The sequence below is a fragment of the Myotis brandtii genome, unplaced genomic scaffold (genome assembly GCF_000412655.1).
Source record: "Myotis brandtii unplaced genomic scaffold, ASM41265v1 scaffold105, whole genome shotgun sequence".
Classification (NCBI taxonomy): domain Eukaryota; kingdom Metazoa; phylum Chordata; class Mammalia; order Chiroptera; family Vespertilionidae; genus Myotis; species Myotis brandtii.
Window position 1 is genome coordinate 8,971,539 of NW_005353538.1, and position 23,041 is coordinate 8,994,579.

Genomic DNA, 23,041 nt, shown 5'->3' on the forward strand with positions numbered 1-23,041 from the left:
CCCACCACTGCTCTGTGAGGCTCCCTTCCCCCCGCCACTGCTCTGTGAGGCTCCCCCCACCCCACCACTGCTCCACGAGGCTCCCCCCGCCCTGCGACTGCTCCTCAAAACTCCTGCTGCTGCTCAACAGTCCCCAGTCTTACCCTGCTGCCACCCTCCTCCCCCCCCATGGCGAGTGGCTTAAGGACTGGTGAGGGTAGGGACCGAGAGGTGCTCCATGTACCTCCTGGTGACTGGTTGTTTGGTTGTTACAGCGTTACGACCACTAGGTTTTTATTATATAGATTAAGTGCCAGGGCTTAAAGATGGATAATCATGAGTCAATTGGGCTACCAGGGAATAATGCTGTTTCTCTGGACTGAAGAAGATGTACTGGGAGAAGGGAGATTGAAGCTAGACTGTTAGGTTAGGATCAGAATGTGGAAGGCTCTCAGTATCAGAGTGAGGTGTTTGGACATAATTCCATAGAAAATTGGAAGTCATTCACGAATTTTCAGCCGGAAAATGATTTATCACAGCTTTACTTTAGCTGGCAACCATGTGCGGAACAGATTGAAGGTAGTGGAGACAGGAGGTAGGGAGACCAATCAGGAAGTGATGAGCAGGGCCCAGCCAAAAAGCAATGATTACTTGATTATCTATTCATGTATCTCTATTTTTCAGAGGTGGCTCCATGCATTTTCAATCTCTCTCTTTTCTAAAATTTATTTTTGCCTGTCCAGTTTTGATTTTCAATTGCAAAAAAGAGACCAGTCACTTTGTAGCTCAATTTTCTCACAGGTAAGAAAGAAGCGATGTTGAACAGAGGTCAGCCTTAATCTGTTACATTCCCACCGATAAAGGGAACATTAAGGACAGTTATTTTCAAGGCTAGATGAGTCCTGTCTTTATGATTGATTGTTTGATTTTTTTTTTTTTAATCCTCACTGGAGGATACATTTTCCATTGAATTTTGGAAAGAGTGAAAGGGAGGGAGGGAGGGAGCTGGAGGAGAGAGAGCAAGAGACATCAAATGATTGCCTTCTACACACACCCTGCCCGGGCCGGGATTGAACCTGCAACCGAGGTACATGCCCTTGACCTGGAATCAAACCCATAGCCCCTCGGTCCACAGGCCGATGCTCTAACCACTGAGTAAAACCTGCCAAGGTATGATTGATTTCTAATTCCTTTTGTCACCTTAGAGAAAAGACTGGCATTTCCTCAAAGTTCCAGGGATCTTCAACTTGCCACTCAGAATAGCTGATTATTAGAGAGGTGGAGCAGGTCAATTAGCTCTTCTTAGAACCGTAAGTAGGTGGGATTAAGTTCTCAAAACCTTAACCAAAGATGACTGATTGAAAATTAAAGGCATAACCATCACTATGGGCTTGGATGTCATGGGCACAGGAACCTTTTTTTGCTTACTTAGAAGAGGAAACCCTTTCTTCCATATTTCTACTTCAGCCCACAGATATGGAGACATCAACATCTTTGGTCTCTTTCATTATGGATTTCTGCCCTTCATCATTTCTTTCATCCTCCCTCCCTTCCTCTATCCCCACCCCATTCCTGTATTTCTCTCTTGAGCTGCCTGCTTCTGCCTCCAGCCATTGGGAAGGGTGTCCACTCTCCTCCAATTCCCTGGTCCATCTGTTAAGATTAGCAGGGTTGGGAGTTGGCTGCCCTCAGACTGTGATCTTTCATGCAGTGAGAGAGGTGTGTAAGTGCATCCCAAGTCTGTTTTATAGGCTCCAGACTCCTCCTTTGGTCTGAAACTGCATCACCATAATAATACACCCCACTGGGTTCTGGGTCCCAGCCAAAATCTGATTACTCTAGATTTACAAGAGAGTCCTGAGCTTTGGCATTTCTTCAATCCCCATTAATAAAGCTGCTATTCTGATGATATTCTGGCTTTTTGTATCTCTTTTCTAATGGCAAAAATAAAGAGGTTGTCAGTACCCCTTAACCAGCGACACTTTGAATTAAGTCATCAGGATATGAAATGTTTTGACTTTGTGCCTTTATTTAGGCAACACCCTCTCCCCAGGGTGCTCTTTCCTCTCTGACTCAGTCCAATAAAGGGTGGTCAAATATGTCACCCCGACTAGGCCACTTTAGAATGGGGTTATTTTAAGCGGAAGGCAGTTAAGAAGCAGACATGGAAAAAGCTCTCTGCCCTCCCACTAACTACCCAGAAGAACATACATTTGTAAAGGTTTCCTCCCTTCCTTCTCTACCAGGAAGGACAGAAGCTAATCGCCAGACAACTCCAGACCCTTCTCAGCCTAGAGAGGCCAGAGGAATATGTATAACAAGCCTCACTAACTAACCTTTGGCTTTTGTTTGTTTCTTCATATATTCATCTAATCTACATATTTTCCACAATTTGCTAGCCTGGAAACTCAAAGTCCGTTTCCCTTGTCTTGTCATTTCTCTAAACATTTTTATTCTCAGTTAGATGTTATATAAGCCTAACTTCTAACCACCGTTTTGAGTTACTCAGCACTGAGTGCTCCCGTGTGTGTGATGACAACTATTAAGAAACTTCTGTTTGGCCCTGGCCAGTGTTGCTCAAATGGTTGGGCATCGTCCCATGCACAGGGAGGTTGCTGGTTTGATTCTCAGTCAGGGCACATGCCTGGGATGCTTGCTCATCCCTTGTAGGGGGCTTGCAGGAGGCAACCCATCAATGTTCAGCTCTCACATTGATTTTTCTCTCTCTCTCCCTTCCTCTCTCTCTAAAAATCAATTTTTTAAAAAGGAACTTCTGTTTGTTTTCTCTTGTTAACCTGTCTTTGGTCAGTCTAATTTGCAGGGTTTCAGACAGAGAGAACCTAAGAGGGTAGAGGAAAAAAGTCTTTTGCTTCCCTTACACCAGCAATCGCCACCTTTGTGAGGTTAAGTAAATCTCTTCCTTGTGTGCCCAGAATATCACATTCACATTTTATCCCTGCCATTCACAGCATTTTATAATTGTTTCTCCTTCACAGGACTATTACATTCTTCTTATTATTACCCACAGTACATTCTCTGAAATGCCTGTTGAATTTGTAAGTGAACATTAGGTGGAGGTGTTTTTTGTTTTGTTTGTTTTACTGAGGTTCACTTCATAGCTTTTAAAGAAAGAAATACTGCTTTTTCAGGCATATCTTTAATACGCAAGCCATTTTCTAATATGGTCGAATAGCTTTCTTCCGTCTTCTTTTTCTTTCTTTCTCATTTTCTTGACCTACCAAAATATTAGTACATCAAAGAGCACAGTAATAGAAAGTTATATGTACATGAAGAGGCACAGTCATTTAAAATCACTACATATTTCTGGCTTTCAAGAATAAAGGTGTACTTGTAGCATGCTTGTGTAATTAAATTCCAGATAAGCAAGGACACTGCACTGTCCAGGTGTCATCACACAGCCTCCCTCGCAAAGTTGCACATGTTGCTTCACACATGGGGAGTCATCTGCTCATGTTATCAGCACATGGGGTTTACGAGGAAAATTAATTGCAGTAGTAAAGTATTATTTCAAAAACATGCTTGTGTTGGAAAGGACTGGTCAACATGGCAGAAAACATTCCAAATGTCAGATGGCACACAGCGGCAATATGTGTGGGGCTCTTAACCACATCTGAGAGAACTCATAGGATATAATAAATGAGATTCAGGGGGCTCCCTGAAATTGTATGCAAAATTTCAGATATCTTATTTTTCTTTGAAGCTGATCCACAGCTTTATATCTCATGGATAACATGTATTTGTGAGCTCTGTGACCACAGACAAACTTATAACCTCTCTGGGTTCACTGTTTAATTTGTAAAGTCACCTAATCTGTGTTCATTGCCTCACTTGTAAAATAAGAGCGTTGGCCTAGACCAGTGATGGTGAACCTTTTGAGCTTGGCGTGTCAGCATTTTGAAAAACCCTAACTTAACTCTGGTGCCGTGTCACATACAGAAATTTTTTGATATTTGCAACCATAGTAAAACAAAGACTTATATTTTTGATATTTATCTTATATATCTAAATGCCATTTAACAAAGAAAAATCAACCAAAAAAAATGAGTTCGCATGTCACCTCTGACACGCGTGTCATACATTCGCCATCACTGGCCTAGACACTAGATCTCTAAGATGCTGAAGCTCTAAATTCTATATGTTTTTAAAATCAGTCTACTTACAATGCACAATTCCGTAGCAGCAGATTATTTATGATATGCTAGGCACTGCATTAAACACTTCACATACTTTTGCCTCATGTATTTAATCTTCACAAAACCCAAAGGGTTAGATGCTATATTTTTAATTATTTTTATTTTATAATATATTTATCATTATCATCATCACCACCATCATTAGGACTATGCCTGCCAAGTTATAAGTTCTATAATGGCAGGAACCTTGGCTGTTTTGTTCCCTACTCTATATCTGATATGTATCATAGTGCATGGAACATAATAGGTGCTCAATAAAATGTCTGTTGACTAATGCACTGAAACAAAAGCATAACTAGCAGCAATGCCCTGAATGGGACTGGGCCAAATAATATTATCATAGGATTTCATTTCACCTCACTTTCTTGTCTCCTCCTTCTCCCTTAATCCTTCTTCTGCTCCCTATTGCAAGAGCCCACTTCCTCTTCATCCTGCCTACCCATTACCATTTGCTTCTAGAACTACCTATATATACACTTTGTTAAATTATCCTTTGCTCCAGGACTTTATTAAATTTCCCTATGCCTATCTCATGAACTCTATTAAAGTTCTCATTATGTATTCAGGTTTTAGGAAAGCAATCTGATTAAATAGCTGATACATTAAACTTACCCAATGAGACCCCCTAATCCATTAAAATGATCTCTGTCATTGATGAAATTTTAGAACACTTATAAAATTTTAAATAAGACCACTTATCTACCCTTGCCTATAAAATGCAGCAACAATGAGACACTGCCTGCTTCAACCAACACCCTTAAGCTTGGCGGCCTAGTGCAACAACATTTAGTTAGGAATGTTTGAGCATGCATTTGCCTCTCTTGCTCTGCTCTCCTCCTGTCTGACCCTGGTTTTCTTTCTGCCTTAGATTTTCATTTGATATCTTACTAATACTCTCTTAGTATCTGGCCTTAGCTGACCCTCTGGTTTTCGCTACCTAAAAAAGCTTGTCAGGTCTCAGTACTGAAAGATTTGAGAGATACTCAAAATAGGGATGGGCTGAGAGAAGCATAAGAAATCTCCTTTCTCACTGTTGACTGAGACAGTGGTTAGGGACTGCTCTACCTCCCTCTCTTATGTTTGCTTTCTTCCAGCAGCCTAAGTCCTAAGAAATCAAAATACTTATTACTTTCAAAGGAAAGAGATTTCTTTTCTATCCCACGGTCTTAGCATTTGCTGTGCTTTTGCTTAAAGCACTCTTCTCGCATAGCTTCTCATGGGTGCCTCCTCCTAACCCTTCAGGTCTCAACTCAAAGGCTACATGTACAGGTCTTCCTTGACTCTCTAGATGGACTGAGCCCCTTCCCAGTCATTCTCCATCACACTGCTCTCTTTTATCTTATTTCTGGCCTTTATTGAACTTCAAATAATTTGTTTGTATATAAACACTTACTACCCTAGAGGGTGTCCCAAAAAAATGTATACACACTTTGAATAATTATAGAAGTGCTTATTAAAATACATTTCACATTCAAAATGTAATAGAATCAGCTGTTAAAGTGTGCATACATTTTTGGGGGACACCCTTCATTTACTTACATGTCTGTTGTCTTTTTCCTCCCACATGCAAGATCCTGAGGGCAGAAACTCTGTATCTCCAGGGTTGTGGCTGGTCTGCCTCACAGTAGACACTTAAATAACAATATTGCAGCCCTTAAAGCTCCCAATCTCCCAATAATTGTGAAAGGAATAAACTGAGGTAAACAGATTCTGCTGTGAGGATCCCCAATTTGACTGTCCCTAGCTCTATTACAGTCCTGGCTGAAGTGGCTGCAACACCAGTGGGTGCTCCATACACTCACCTAAGTTTTCCTGACTATGCAATTAAAGATGGAATCCTCACACATTTTATAGATAAAAGCAAACGGGGTCCTCCTTCATTCTCTAGCTGTCTTTCAAAACTCAGGGTAGGCAAATGAGGATGACTTGCCCACCATGATTTTGTTTCATCAACTGCTAAGTTTTAGGGAAACACGGAATCTTCAAAGGACATGGCCGGTAGCTCAATTGGTTAGAGCGCCATCCCAATATGCCAAGGTTATGGGTTTGACCTCTGGTCAGGGCACATACAAGAAGCAACCAATGAATGCATAAATAAGTGGAACAACAAGTTGATGTTCCCCTCTCTTTCAAATCAGTAATAATAATAAAAAAGAATATGCAAAAGTTGTTATAATTGAGATATGAACTTATTCAACTCCTTGGTTCTAGTCCCCCTTTTTCTTCTTTTCTTCATCTCCACTTTCTTCTATTTTACATGATCATTTATAATGCAAAACCATGATTCATGTAGAATTTTAATCTCAGTGGAAATCTAACTGCACCACCTGAAGTTAATTCAAACTGCATAGATACATAGTTAAGTAACTGGCCTGATAAAACCGTGTTTTCGTAAAAAATAAACTAGCTTGTTATTACAGAAAGAAAGTTTCTGAATAACTTTCAAATACCTTGATTTTTTACTTTTGAATTTTGAAAATGTGCCTTCTATTAAACATATACAACTTTTTGTGTTTGCTACAATGTACAATAAAATGTTTCTAAGTTGGATGGAGGAAGTGAATTATGGTCAGATGCTGGGGTCCAGCCCCAGCAGGTCCAGGGGTCCCCAAAGGTGTGGACGGAGTAGGCGAAGAAGGAAGGACTTGGAGGCTGCGTTCAGGTGATCATCATGGCGAGGTTCTCCCTCCAGGATCTCCAGCCATGTTCTAGCCCGGATCTCCAGTCAGGTTCTGTCGCCAGGTTCTAGCCAGGTTCTGTTGCCATGTTTTCTTGCTAGGTTCTGTCTCTAGGTTCTGTCTAGTTCTGGTTAGGATCTGATCAGGATCTGATGTTTATTGTCTTGTTACATCTATATTTATACCAGCCGATTTTAATCCTGTCAATTTCTATTGCAAAGGTTAGGGCGTTTCTTATCTCCATTCCAGGGAGTAAAGATTATGTAGCTTAAGCGTGATTGTTTGTAGTTAAAGTGATTAACTACCCGCCTGGCACTTAGTTAAGGGGTTGTATCCCCTCCCTAACCTCAGGGAAAAATCCCCACCTGGGGAAACAACCTTTCTCGGAGAGGTGACCTTGGTTAAAACACATGGCGCTAAGGAGAGCAAACATATTAAGAACAATATGCTATATATGCCAGGTCCCTTGAAACATATGCTGTGCAGATGTTTCTTTCCTGCAGCGACTGTGTCAAGCAGGAAGGATGGACCGGCTTCCAGCAGTCAGAGGTGTCTGTACATGTGCACAAGTACACACTAACCACTGGGCTTTGTGTATAGGTCCAGCAAGTTCACTGGTTGCCTGATACATTCATGACAATAGCAATGATAATGATAACAATAAGAGCAGCAGGTATTTGAGTAATTAATAACTTATCTAGGCATAGTGCCTTAAAAGTTATGTAATTTAATCATCACATCTACCTAATCTTAGGTAATATAATCACCATTTTACAGATGAAAAATTGAGCCCTCAGCCGGAGAGCAGCAGAACTGAAATTCATACTTATGCTGCTCATTTCTTGCACAACATCCTTTGGAGCCTTGTAATTGGACATCTTCCCAATAATCTACTTAATGGCCTCCATAAAAATATCAATTCATTCATAACCCAAAAAAACAGATTTGAGGTGGGAGAGCCTAATTTACTTAGATAATCACATCTTGCTAACAAGTGTTTGATAACATTAGCTTAATTATGGCCTCTGAAAATGTGTATTCTCTTCAATGGAGCGAAATCACAAAAGAAGACTGAACAGGTGAGCAAGAAAATGAAATTAGGCAATCCTTATTATAAATCATAAATTCTCGGAAAAGAGTCAATTCAACAAATGCACTATCTAGCCATAGATAAACAAGGCAATCTGTAAAATACCCACAAGAATAAGATACTTGTCCTACCCTCAAATAATTCATTACCAATTACCTGGAAGAAAGATATATACACCATTTGTGATGGTAGAGGTAGGATCATTATCACTATTATTTATTGAGCAAATTTATTATATCCTAGGTGTTGTGCTAAATATTTGTGATCATTTTAAAATCTCACACCATCTCCAATTATTATCCCCATTTTATAGATATAAAAGCAAAGGGTAAGAGATGTGTTTAATATCACACCATTAGTACCAAGGGAAACCCTATTCAGTCCAAAATGAGCTTTACAGCACAGCTCTGGTCCTATGTGGCTGTGGTACCTGCCTTGCCCCAGGAGAGACTGTGATAGGTGCTGTAAAAATGGTAGAGACTGAATTCTAAGCATATGAAACAAAATCTCTATATATAAAAGCCTAAGCAACTGGTCGACCAGTCACTATGATGCACACTGACCACCAGGGGGCAGACGCTCAACGCAGGAGCTGCCCCCTGGTGGTCAGTGTGCTCCCACAGTGGGAGTGCCACTCAGCCAGAAGCCTGGCTCCTAGCTGGTGAGCCCAGATGCTGCGGCGGGAGCCTCTCCCACCTCTGCAGCCCTGCTACTGAGCGGTGGGGCTACGGCAGCAGGGCTGGGATGAGCAGGAGCAGTGCAGTGCCCAGCCAGGGCTTGGGCTCCTCCCAGGCTGCCTGCCACTTTGCACACTACTACATCCCTCAGCAGAAACCGGCAGTCTGACATCCCCCGAGGGGTCCTGGATTGCGACAGGGTGCAGGCCAGGCTGAGGGACCCCACTAGTACACGGATCCGTGTACCAGGTCTCTAGTTGTAATACAAGAATCATTCTCAACCAAAAATAAGTGATTTTGATATTATCTATGTCTTCCTAGACTGAAAACTTGATGAAAAATTGACTAAAAACTGGACTTGGTATTCCAAAAGCATTATAAACATGGACCAGGTAGATGTGACTTTTGTGTAAGAGGCCCTTGTGTCCCTGAACGCCTATAACCTGCAGTGTCAGAAGTCCTTGCCCACGGAGAGTCACTGAGGCAAGGAAGAGGCAAGAGTTCCCAATGGAGCTGATCTTGCCTGATCCAAATAGCCACTTGCCATTTTTCAAGAGCACTTGACTTCTGAAAAGCTATTCTAAGGTTCAATTTCCCTAGCACCTACCACTCCTTAAGCCTGCAGTTGCATAACAGCTGCCTCTAACCCCTAGACTTCTAGAGGTTTTATGGACCTTCAATACATTCTACAAGTCATTATTTACAGACTTAAAGAAGACCTGCCATTTTTAATCCCACTCTGTACTGTCAATTTACACTTGGCCCATTTTGAGTTTTAAGCCCAGACTCTATACATTTGAGTTAATAAACTCTGCTTTATTGTCTCTCCAAGAAAATTTAAACATGAACAAAATGATCTTCCCAATACATTGGCCAAGCCATAATTGACCTTCTGTCCTTGCAGAGCAAGACTCAAATGATTTTAATAAAAAAAAAAATCACATAGATCTGGAGTCTATACACACCTAAAGATTAAGCTCATTCTACCTCTTGGAACTCAGCCACTAAAGCACGTGGACTCTAACTGCTCATGGTTTGTGCCAGAAGCCTATCAGGAGTGGAAAGAGAGCCTGAGATTATTCTTAATCAATGCAGACCAAGTGTCCAGTAGAGAAATGCACAAAAATTTTATACTATCAACATTTCTAAAAAACATAATTGAATGTAGCTACTGGTGGAGGTGAATGAGTGAGTGAGTGGAGTGATGCCGAATAGTTTTCATTCAAACCACAGAGACTGCACAAAATTCCACTGCACACTGGCTAGGAGATGAGTGATGAGCCTCCACCACACTGCAAAGCTCCTCAAACAGGAGTACTCACCCTTCCCTAAAGTCATACTTGTACTTCCTTTTCTATAAGAAGATATTACTTCTCCTTAAAGACATTGTATTAGTGGTGGGGTGTTTCTAACTGATTTATGGACCATTCAACTTAGCCACAACCAAAGCTTCATAAAAAAGTATACTCACACTAATAGTGCTTGGAAAAAGGGGGTTGGGGAGGCCCCTCATTAAGCCTATCCATCACATGCCAAGCCTGTTTTTTCCAGGAACAATTGAGAACACATGCGTCAATGAACACCTTAAAAGGCCAAGAGATGTAGAGACCAAAGGCTCACCCTTCAATTTTAATGCTGAGCAGCACTGCCTGAGTTTGCAATAATGTAAATCATGCTTGATGGATTATTTTCAAATTAAAACTGGAACAGTGTTACCACATGCTGTTTCCTTCATTTACAATGTTCTGATGTAGAATTCATTTAGTATTCAATGATTCCCAATAATGCAAAACAAAAAAACCCTTTAGTTTACAAAAAGCAAGATTTGTTTCTATTCTAAATTTAACTCATAAGAGGAAAAACCCTACAAATTCATTCAATATATAGTACTGTGGTCTATTTTGCCATCTGCATTTTGAAAGGGGATGGAAACAAACTGAATGAGAGTGAAAAAATGTTGCTGAGAGAACAAAAAACAATATACTACGCACAGTTAAAGGACTCGGGAATATTTAAGATAATATATAGGCAAAATTATTCTGCTGTCTCCTGGGCTTGACCTATCACACCCAGTACTTCTGTCTTAATATGCATCATTCTCAGTTGTTACCCCCTTTTTAAAAAAAGTCTTCACCCAAGGATATGCTTATTGATTTTAGAGGGAGAGAAAGGGAGATAGAGAGAAACATTGACGTGAAAGAGAAACATGTGCCCCGACTGGGGATCGAACCTGCAACCCTTCCATGTAAGGGATGACACTCCAACCAACTGAGCCATACTGACCAGGGCTGTTAATTGTTATATTTATCAAACTGTAAGTTCCGAGAGGTCAATAACCTGTCTGTCCTGCTTACCTTTGTATCTACTTACTATACCTATGAGAGTGTCTAACAACAAGCAGGAACTTCATATTGTTTTATGAATGACCGATTAACTGAAGAAGTGGCTATGACTGTGTGTGGCCCAACAAGTAGAATTAACTACAATGTCAATTTTGGTTTGATAAAACCTTAGACATTTTCCAACAGTCAGAAACCACTTAAAGCTGGAAGTGACTACTGCGGTGTTTTAATAGAGGAGATACCACAAATAAGCATGGGTGTAGTAGACAAGAATCCAACTCGTGGGCCCTGAATACACCTCATGATCTTTAAGATGCTTGCTACCTCTGAGGATGTATGATTATAACACAGACCCTTCCCAAATTTGAGTGATAATTTACACTAAAGTCATTAGGACCCTTTTACGTGATCAGAAATACATAGACAACTTTCAAATCAAAGAGGCTCAACTCTCACCTTCTATCTGGCTATACATTTACCTTGCGTCAATTAAATCAAAGGTAATATAGTATCTGCTTTACTAGAAACCATTTTACTTTTTCTATTCACTATATTATCTTCACCCTCACAGCACTGTGTTTAATCATAGAAAATGATCTCTATACTTCATGAAACCAGTGTTTTCTTTTAATCACAGCATGGCTAAGCTACTTACCACAACAGAATAATAAATCTTGAATCCAGGTTTAGCCACAAAGTAGTCATCAGACTTAAACGTTATTTTAATTTGGTTTGTTCTTGATGTTATCCTTGGAGGAACTTCCTTGTGTCCACACCATCGTCCTCTAATAATGGTACTGGTTTCAGATACATCTTCAACTTCCACAAAATCATATCTAGTATCAATTTCACAAAAAGAAACAAATTTTTATTAAAGTAGACTTTGAAATTCATACTTTCACTTATAAGTTAAAACGAACATATGTGATTTCTTATTACCTACTAGATGGAATAAAAATTATAACCTACAGATATGTTAAAATCAAAGCTAGTTTTTGGATTAAGTTTTCTAAATACAAACTTCCACAATCTGTTCTGAGAGAACCTTTATACACATTTAGCCATGACTGTTCTCAAATCATTAATAATCAAAACAGGCTATATTCTTAGCATCTGGCTTATAAGGTTTTCCTGGAAAAACTAATAACTATAATCTATCATCATATTTGAGAAGATGTTGTCCTAATTATATGGTCAAATATTTGCTATATAAAGATTTTCAGGCAAATCCCACTTTGAATTAATTAACCACAGTATTTTCTTTCAAAAGGAACTAATCCGTAGCTGTATAGCATACAGACCAGCATTTTCTATGCACAACATAAATCACTAATTTTTCTTTTTGGACACTGTCTTTTGAAAGGATAATATAATAAAATATGACTTTTATCATAATGGAAAGCATATGACTTGGGTAAGGATGTGTGCTAATCAATATTGTAAATATCTGGGCTGGTCAAATGAGGATGTGAATGAGCTGAAGACCATAAGTTCCCCTTTGCGTTGGTCAGAGAAACTTGGGGGGCCAGGATTGAACCTCTTTAGACATTCCATACAACCATTTGATTCTCGAGGTCCTCCATCCCATCCCACCTTTCCCTCACATGATAGGACATCTTCAGTGACAGAGTTGACATCTTCTAGGGACCCTTTATACTATTTCCAGGCACTCAACATCTTGGAACATTGTACTTGATGAGCTGGACTGTTTGCCTTTTCTGGTCAGAGAAACATGGGGGGCCAGGATTGAACCTCTTTAGACATTCCATATAACCATTTGATTCTTGAGGTCCCTCCATTCCATCCCACCTTTCCCTCACATGATAGGACATCTTCAGTGACAGAGTTGACATCTTCTAGGGACCATTTATACTATTTCCAGACACTCAACATCTTGGAACATTGTACTTGATGAGCTGAACTGTTTGCCTTTTGGTTCTGGGCATCAGTGCCTCACTCCTCCCCTCCACCTCTCCCCAAATGACTTCTCAATGCAAATGATTTACATTCACAGTGAACAGTGGCATTGAAGCCGGTGAGTAAGACCTAGGAAAATTCCTGGGCAAATGGAATGGGAAACTGAGGCAGATAGTTAAATGGCTGGGCAATTTACAGCCAGATAATAAATCAAGAGGTATTATCTTCCCTAACCAAAAACAGTTAGGAGTAAATGGTTTCCACATTCCAGACCATGCAGGGGGCAGACTCACCTCAGTCCTGGTTCCCCTTGGGTGACATCTTTGAAGGTGAAACTGACCAGATAATGACCCTAATCCCTCTATGAGCTCATTTTGATACACCAGCATATCAAAGGACACACCTAGGAAGCAGCTGAATATTCTATTGAGATCCTCCCCTGAGACCTCCCCTAAAATTCCTGCCTTTAGAAACAAATAAAAACCCTTAAGACAAAGGACACAATGAGCACTCTCCCTGGAGCACAGCTGGGCCCCCCACCCCCATTCTTTCCTCAGGCATATATCTTTGCTTTCTTTTTCTAAACTCTAATGGTTCCCAGGAGACTTGCCACAAGGGGAGCAGCAAAAAAGTGGCAGCTTGTCCCCTACTAACCCCTGAACCTGTCTCCACAGACCCTCCTTTTGCCTGTGTAACTTGTTTCCTGAGCCCATGCAGCCCAGCTGGCTCACTTCTTCTATGTCTCTGACTTTCCTTCTAAAAGGCCAAGGTAGCCATGCCTAGGCTCAACTCCTCCTCACGTTTCCAAAGGGTCAAGGCAGCTCCACCTCAGCTCACTCCTGTTGATCTGATCTTGCCTCTTCTATCTTAAGCCCTTCCTTTGTTTCACTGTCCCCAGTTTAATAAACTTACTCTCAAAATTACCTGGACTCATATCATGACATCTTTCCTGCATGAAGTCAAGAACCTACACATTCCATACTGTGCCAGGGCAGACCCCCATCAGTCCTGGTCCCTTTCCTGTGACAGCATAAATCTGTTAAACATTTATATATATATTTGTCACAATTGCCAAAAGGAATCAGCATGAGAAACACCACATCTAAATATAAAGGAAATCTAATATGGCTTTACAGTCCTACCCGTGCACCTCAGTGCTCTTATTGGTTGGGCAGAATAGCCTAAGGAGGAGGCAAATACAACAGCATGCTGACTTAATTTTGTTGGCAGTGATTTATGAGAGCCTATGTCCTTTGCCTCAGTTACGTTATGAGCAGAATAAGAAGGTTTATATGATTTTCCCAGCTGGTTAACTCTAGGGCACTGTGTAAACTAGTTACTTAAATTTTATACAGTGCTTGGAAGGTGAAAAGAACTAGCAAAGAATTATTTCAAGCAATAAAATAATACAATGTAAACGTCAAGGAGGCTTGGGACTAGAGGGTAGAAAACCAATTGCATTTCATTTTATATAAAATATGTGTAAATCATATTTACTGCTCAAAGCAGGCGTTTACTGGAAACTTTGTTAAGATGGCAATAGGTCGTTCTTGTTTTTTGAGGACACATCAGCAGTGTAACAGCTGCTCCGGATCTGATGTCAAGAGAGCACCACCATGTTTCTTAGGGAGCGTTGAGGCGAATCTCTGAACTGTGTCTTTCCCTTCTTCTTGCCCCTGTCCACCTCTGATTCCTCTACTTCTCCATACATTTTGAGGAGCAACTAGATTTGATGGAGGGCCAAAAAGCTAACCATTCTAGCTTTCTCTTCTTCTGTTTTAGAGGCCAGGATGCCAAAAGAGCTCACTCACTACCAGAATCAAAATCCCTGTTCAGTAGTAGAAACCTGGCTTTCTCCTTCCGTGTCATCACCTTTAATAATCTTTCAATAGTGCTGTGTGTGTGTGTGTGTGTGTGTGTGTGTGTGTTTCTCATAATATCTATATCTATATCTATCTATCTATCTATCTATCTATCTATCTGTGTGTGTGTGTGTGTGTGTGTGTGTTTCTCATAAACTGTGTTTTTTTTCCAGTGCAAAAAATTAGTTCTTTCTTTCAAGGTTGAAAAGAAACAAGATCTGCTCTAGTTTATCCTCCTTGTAAATACTGACTGGCTCTTCTGGCATGTATTTGAATTTGTTTTCGGACATACAGTACCCTCTATGGTCCTAAAAAGTCACAGTCACTGCTATTGAAAAACATAGCAACATAATAAAAAGCTGTCAGCATAATAAACATGCAACAAAGGACAGCCAAATTTGAGGCTCCCTCTTTTTATTATTCAAAGAAAAATAAACCTGCTGGAAGGATTTAGCAGCTCAGTAGTTCATTGGCAATGCAGAACAAGTGTGCGCAGTTAAGTACAGAAAAGAGAAAAATCCTCCCTGAGTCTTATATATGCTAATTAAGTGAATAAGATGCTGTGGAGCAGACAATTCAAAAAAACAACAGCCAGGGCTTTGTCTGATAAATATTCCAAAAAAGGGAGATTATCAGCCATGGTTTTATCTTCTAATGCTGACTCAGAAACTGCAGGAAACAGACCATCTGAGGAGCACACAGTCCCTGGGGTTGCCACCTCTTCCTTCCTACACACACCTGAGATCTTAAAACTATGATGTCAGGGTAAGGGCCTGACACTGTAGGTCAGTGATGGCGAACCTTTTGAGCTCGGCGTGTCAGCATTTTGAAAAACCCTAACTTAACTCTGGTGCCGTGTCACATATAGAAATTTTTTGATCTTTGCAACCATAGTAAAACAAAGACTTATATTTTTGATATTTATTTTATATATTTAAATGCCATTTAACAAAGAACAATCAACCAAAAAAATGAGTTTGCGTGTCACCTCTGACACGCGTGTCATAGGTTCGCCGTCACTGCTGTAGGTCCTCACCGTCACCCTCTCCCAGTGCTGCGGGAACCGTTACTGTGCAGAGGTTACATAGTCTGATTAGTTCCTGGAGCCAAGTAGGTACACACTCCTTGAGCCCAAGGCTGACTTGGGCCAGAGCCACAAGCCTTCGCTGCAGGTGATGTAGGGTTATGGGATGCATCCATCTACTCACAGAGGCTGTTGTAGTAGCAGACTCCTGCCTTCTCTGGGGGCTGGGGGTCATGCAGCCTGGCTCTGACAGGTGTGAAAGTGAGGCTACTAGCCCCTCCACAGCACCGTCCATGCCCCAGTTTATTTTGTCCGTTAAGACGGACATAAGGCTTTTTGAGAAAGAAGTGGTGCAGCTTGAGCAGGTCCAAAGAGCCCAAAAGGGGAGTTTAATGTGATGCTTTTCAATTCATCTTTTATTTTTCACCTTGGGAGAGTTCTCTAAACTGGACATTTTTCTCCACTTACCTACAGATATCATTTTCTGCTTCCTCTAATCCAAACTGATTGTCAAAGGCTAGCTGTATCCTTGTCTTCTCCTGGGAATGCAGCCGCCATGTCAGAAGCAGGTTCCTGGGGTAGCTGTTTGGGAAGCGGGGACTCTGCACGTGGCCATTTCCTGTCACCTGGATGGTTTCGTCTCTCCGGTACAAGTCTGTGAGGTGATTGCTCTCTGTTAGTAGTCACAACTTGTAGAAATTAGTATGTTGCTCCAATTACAGGAAAGCAAAAAAAGAACAGTTTAAAAAACATCGCATTTCAAAGCACTTTTTGATTTTGTTTAAAAACATAAAACCAAATGGTAGCCTTCTGGTGAAACAAACAACATATACATTTCTCCTATAACCCCCACTTCCCAAAATTCCTCTCCAATATAGACTTGACGACAAATGCTTTGTATTTGAGGGGCTCTCTTAACATCATATTTGACAAGGAAAAATTAATGATTATCCCAGAACTCAGGTTCATTTTGATTGTAGTTAAAACAAGCAAATAATTTCAACTAGTTCATTCTCCCTCTTTTTTATGTTTCTAATTTAAATTCTTTATTGTTTAATATTACATATATCTCCTTCCCTCCCTGCCTATTGACCTCTCCCCAGCCACTCCCACCCCTCAGCACCATCCTTCCTCTTTTTAATGTAATACAAATAAAATTATTATTTTTTAAACAGGGGCAGTGTACTGGTATACCTTCATTGACTAGCATAGGAGGTAGACACTCAATAAATAATGCTGTATAAATGAACCCGTGAGTGAAAAACACATTTTAAAGATCTAATGATGTTTAATGACCCTCATTTTACATTCAAGTGACATTTTTCCGTGGTTTCTCCATCATAAAAATCATATTTTTTTGTGTTAGTTTTTCATGGCTTAAATAGATCCAATTCATCTTCTATTTTCTGTGTGTTATTTGTTTAATAGCATTTTTGTTTGGTCTTTGTCCTGAGTTCCTGAAAGGGAACTTCTAAACCCTTAGAATTTTGCAAGTAATAGAAGTGTTCTTTTTCATGGTACTCCCCTGGGACCACATTATGCTAATGAGGTGATACACTTGGAACCCTTAAGTAGTTTCAGGTAGTGTACTGGCCTCAACAGAAAGACCAACATGACCTCTGAGCCTTGATATCAGCCTGGAGGGAAGGAGCACTGAGGAGTGAGTTTAATCACATTGCTTGTGATTCAATCAATCCTGCCTACAGAATGAAGCCCCAGAAAGATTCTGGTCCCTGGGGCTTGGGTAAGCTTCCTGGTTGGTGATGCACATTGATGTGCTGGGAAGGCGATCTGTCCTGAGGAACAAAAGCCTCATGCTTGGGACCCTCCCAGACTTGCTTGCCACATGTGCCTCTTTACTTGGCTGGTTCTGATTTCTACATTTTGTAGTAAAATTATAATTTTACCTACAGTACTTTCTTAAATTCAAAGAGTTGTTCTAGTGTGAATGAAATAAAAGGGGGGTTCTATGGAAAGTGACCTCACAGGGTGACATGATCATAAATTCTTAACTGGGCAGGCCATGGTGGGTAGTCAGGCCTCAGGCATATAACTTTTTAGTAAGAAGTTTATATTTGCCTTAAGCAAGGCCTGTCCATTGTTTCTGTGCATCTAGGTTAACACACTTTTGAAATAAGCCATAACCAGCTGCAAAAAGCACATAATCCTGTTAACTATTCTGTAATCTGTAATTCAACCCCCCTCCCCCTTGCTTTTCCTTCCCTCCAAAGTGTCTTCCTTAAATTCCTCCCTTAATTTCACATGCATAAAAGAAGCTGCAAAACTGTTATTCTCTGGAGCATTTGAGAGCTTGCTTCCCAACATGTGTCTTCAGTTTGGCTCAAATAAACTCTTATAAAAATTCTCCACAGGCTCTAGCAGGTGTGGCTCAGAGAGGTCACAGGTTCTAGATTACCTGTCAGGGGCACATGCCAGGGTTGTGGGATTGATTCCCAGTAGGGGGTGTGTAGGAGGCAGCCCACAGAGATAGATGTTTCTCTCTCCCTCTCCCTTCCTATTTCTCTATTATCAAGCAAAACATATTTTTAAGAAGTTATCTACAGGTTTGGACTTCTTACATCACCACTAGCAAATTCTCCAACCTGAGGGGCTGTGGGAAAGGCTGAATTTGTAGCCAGCTGGTCGGAAGTGTGGGTAGCCTGGGGACCACCAAACTTGCAGCTGGTGTCTGAAGTGCAGTCTTGCAGGGACTGTGCCCTTAACCTGTGAAACCTGACCTAACTCTAGGTAGCTTGTATCAGAATTACATTGCACAGTGGATCCATTTTTCATTTCTCCCAGTATCCAGAGTTCTTTGCGCTTTAGATTTCGGCTTTTTAGGCCCCTCTGTAAGCAGACTCCAGCCACAGCCTATTTCTGTTTCTCCGCAGAGTTCACTCGGGGGCCTGTAATTCAGTGAGCCTGGTCAGGAAGGTCTAAAGTGCTGGCGGAAACCACTCAGAGGTTAAGCTACTGAGGGTAGCTCTTAAAGTTTCCAAAATAAGAGAAGGCATGTGAACAATGAGTCAGCATGCGGAATGTAGTCTTCTCTCCCCTTTACAAATATTCCTGTGCATATGGGAATTTCCACTTCACTTTCTTTACTCATGCTGTTTGTAGTGTTGGACTTGCCCAGTTAAACTTTGTGTGGGAAAGAGAGTTCTAGGAAGAGCGAGGTGGCTAAAGGAAGTCCACACTCCTGTCTGCAGACTAGGGCACTGGCTCCGCAGGCACCACCTACAGTGAGCTCAGCTAAAGTTAAAGGAAGCCTACAGGGCCAGAAACAGTTTTGCCAGCTGACCTGTTACTCTTCTCTTCCTTTGACCTTATGCTGAAAACGTAGCCATGAAAAGTACTTGTCTGCTGTAAGTGGGTGAAGGCTGTTTGCTAGGGAGTAGGGAGACAGGTGTGAGCTTTCAACAAGCCAGTCAACAATCATTTATTAAGCACAAACTCTAATCAATGCATTGAGATATTTTCAATCCTATCTCTTATTACTTTCACATTTTTGCCGTATTTTCTTATCTTCGGTACGATTAGTTACTTATAATTTCTCTAAATTAATATTTCTAATCAAAAGCAAATCTATTCTAGATAAAACTTTATATCAACAATGTAAATAGCAACGGATACCATGTGCCATGAATAGAAGGTAACCACAAATTGGAATATATAACTATTAAATTTTTAAATAACCCATCTCAGATGTTCAGATTACTCATTTGTAAAATAAGATTGAGTAGCATATTTACTCTTTGGTCTCTTTCAGGGGTAATATTCAGTGTTTTTTTTTGTTTTGTTTTGTTTGTTTTTTTGTGTGTTTTTTTTTTTTACATTTATGTAATTTTATATTTTTACTGTTCCAGAGACTATGTTAGATTCAAATATAATTTAAGAATGTTTAGAGAGCAGTTGTCTTTGAAGACCTGAAAAACAAAGTTGACACATACTTATCAGAGCAGGGGGAGCTACAGGGCTAGCATGGTGAGTACAAGGTGTGTGTGCGGCTCACAGCAGGAGGACTAACCTGAGCACATTCCAACAGTTTATATTGGGGGGTTGGGGGTGGTAACATACTTTAAAGGCAAACTCCAGAAAGATTTGAAAGACAAATGTACCTGCACTTTATAGAGGTGGAAACAGGAAAGTTCTGGAAAGGGTAAAAGGCTAGTGGAAGGGAAGGTCATCAGCCTGTTGGTACTGTGGAAAATGACCTGCAGGAGAGCACCTGGAAGTAGAGCACCTGAAGGCAAGCACCTGCCATGGGACCATCTCCTAGGAGGCACAGCAGTCCCCCCTGATCTGCAGGGGACACAGCACCCCCAGCAGATGCCTGAAACAGAGGATAGTCCACAACTCTGTATATACTCTGTGTTTTCCTAAACACACAAACCTATGGTAATGTTTAATTTATACATAAGCACAGTAAGAGATGGACAATAACTACTAATAAAACAAAATAATTGTAACAATACACCCTAATAAAAGTTATGTGGCCTGGTCAGTGTGGCTCAGTAGTTGAGCATCGACCTATGAACCGGTATTCAATTCCCCGTCAGGGCACATGCCCGGGTTTCAGGGTGTGCAGGAGGCAGCAGATCAATGATTCTCTCTCATCATTGATGTTTCTATCTCTCTTTCTCTCTCTCTCTCTCTCTCTCTGAAATCAATTCAAATATATTAAAATAAAGTTATGTGAATCTGGTCACTGGTTTCAGAGGATCCCTTGCTAAAGTCTTCTTGTAGACTCATTGCTTTCTGGTGCACCACATTGCCATCAATCAGAACATATCTTCCACCCATAAATTTAATACCTTCTCTATCTTAAGTACTTGTCACATACTGTGGCCATAACTTTTACAGTTTAGGGTACACTAGCAAAATTAGAACAAATTTATTTTTCCTTCTTTTAGTTTCACAGATAAGATTGGTTCTTACTGTAGACCTTAGCAACCTCAGGATACAACTTCTTTCCTTATTAACTCACTTAAAGAAAGAACCTTGTGTCTTCTCTTTGGCATATCTGAATTGCCAGCATCACCACTCTCGCACTTTGGGGTCATTATTAAGTAAAATAAGGGTGACTGGAACAACAGCACTCTGATACTTACAGTTGATCTAATAACCAAGAAGGCTACTCCCTGACTATGGGTGGGGAGGATCTACTGTGTGGAGAACTTAGCAAAGGGATGAGTCACATCCTGGGTGGGATGATGTGGGAATCTTGAAACTTCATCACACTCCTCAGGATGGTGTGCAATGCAAAACATGAATTGTATATTTCTGGAATTAATATGTTGGGGCCCTAGTTGACCTTGGTTAACTGAAGCTGTAGAAAGTGAAATCTTGGATGGGGGAAACTATGTAGTTGCTGAAGAACAAGGTTCTGACCTAGAATGGAAGGTAGCAGTAAGTCCAAATCAGAAAAAAAAAATCAAGAGACAGGAGCAACATGCTAATGCAAAGGCCTACACCCAGCATGGTAACCCTAACACACAGCAGAATGGGTAGGGGAAACATTTTTGAAGAAATAGAAATCTGGTTTCAGTGTGGCAATGAGAAATTCAAGTGGAAGCTTTAGCAGGCTTCTGGGACTATAACACTGGACTTAATGTGGGGGAATAGAACAGATGAGGTCTCTGCTTAGAGAGGAAAGGGGAAGCCTTTGGGGCGGGGGGTCCCGAGGAAGTGTCTGCAGAAAGGAGGCTAAGGCGTGGGTGCTGGCACACATGTCGGGGGGCGGGAGGTCAGACGACAAAAGAATTGCCTGGGAAATCAGAGAAGCAATGTCTGGGAGGCAGGCAGGGGACCCACAGCAGTGCCATGTCTATGTCAAGTTGCCCAGAAAGAGGCAATTTCAAGGACAGAGAGGTCAATGGTATCAACACACAGAAGACCACAGAGCTTGTCAATGACAAAGTGAGTATCCTTCATATGTGCTGGCATAGAGATTTCTGCCAGTAGAAAAGGGACTTCTTTTTTTCTAGAACATTATGAAAGACTAGACTATCGTAAGAGTACTAACTCTGCTTTTAAATGAAACACCAATTATATTTTTAAGAAAGCTGTAGTTTCATTAAGAAAAACTTGTTTCCAGTTTTATGAAGTTACCACAGACCTATATTGCAGTATATTGAACTTGAGGCCAAAAAAATTAAAAAAAAAATCTAATTTCTGATTTATTTTCCCTTCAAAACAAAACACTCCCAAAATCTACATATATACAAGCTAGAGATCAACAGTAAACACTTTTATAGTGCTTATTTTGTGCAAGGCATTTTTCTAAGCACTTTGCATATTTCAGTTACAGCATCTAAACTCTATTAAACATGACCTTGTGTGTGTGTGTGTGTGTGTGTGTGTGTGTGTGTGTGTGAGAGAGAGAGAGAGAGAGAGAGAGAGACCATATATACTTCAAATCTCAGAGGGGAGGGGCATGATAGGGACTGGGAGAGATTAATTAAAGAAGTTACATATATCTATGGGTAACCCATGGACACAGAGAATAGTGTGGTGAAGGCCTGTGGTGGGGCAGGGCTGGGTGGAGGGGGACCAAGCGGGGAAAGATAGGGGACACCTATAATACTGTCAACAATAAAATAAACAAACAAATAAATAAACTTGCTGAGTTTATTATCACCATTTGACAGATGAAGAGTCTGAGGCACAGAGATGTCACGTAGTTTACTCAAGGTCATGGAGTTAGTGAAGTGTGGAGTCAGAATACAAATCCAGGCAATTGGTCCCAGAGCTGATGCTCTTAACTACTATATATAGAAGGTGTTCTTCCTTCTTAGTCTGAAATTTGCTAGAGACTTTTAGATTCTTTGCTCTCTGTAATCCACTTCGACTTTTGAGTCACATTGTTTAAATATAATTGATAACTTCATGTCAACTTAGTGCTATTCTTAGCCGGAGAGTTATAATGAAATATAGAAACACAGAGAAACCTACAAATTAAACCTGAGATCACTACCAAGTATTATACACAGAGTTTCGTTTCTGAATGAAGGTATTTACTCTGGTGTTCCAATAATAGCAAACATTTATGGAGCAATTATTATGTGCCAGGCACACCATAAAAAGTTTAAATACCTTACTTTATTTAATCCTCACAACAACCCATGTGATCCATAATATCTGAATTTTACAAAGGAATCTCCAGCAGTTTAAGAAACTTGTGACCTCAGGGCACAAAGCTAGTAGTAGAATCAAACAGATCCAGAGACACAGAAGCATGGAACAGACTGAGGAATCA

At 40.6% G+C, this 23,041-nt stretch overlaps 1 protein-coding gene across 2 annotated transcripts in view; it reads right to left on the minus strand.

Moving 5' to 3' along the window:
- Nucleotides 1-23,041, minus strand: part of PDGFD (platelet derived growth factor D) — a 246,891-nt gene that overhangs the window by 67,447 nt on the left and 156,403 nt on the right. Inside the window, exons 2-3 of one of the 2 annotated variants that reach the window (XM_005856869.2) lie at nt 16,252-16,438; nt 11,636-11,816 (exon numbers count right to left, since the gene is read on the minus strand). In XM_005856869.2, coding sequence (XP_005856931.1) covers nt 11,636-11,816; nt 16,252-16,438 — 368 coding nt within the window. Of the gene's footprint in view, nt 1-11,635; nt 11,817-16,251; nt 16,457-23,041 lie in introns of both variants that reach the window. The other variant, XM_005856870.2, reaches the window with a different exon arrangement.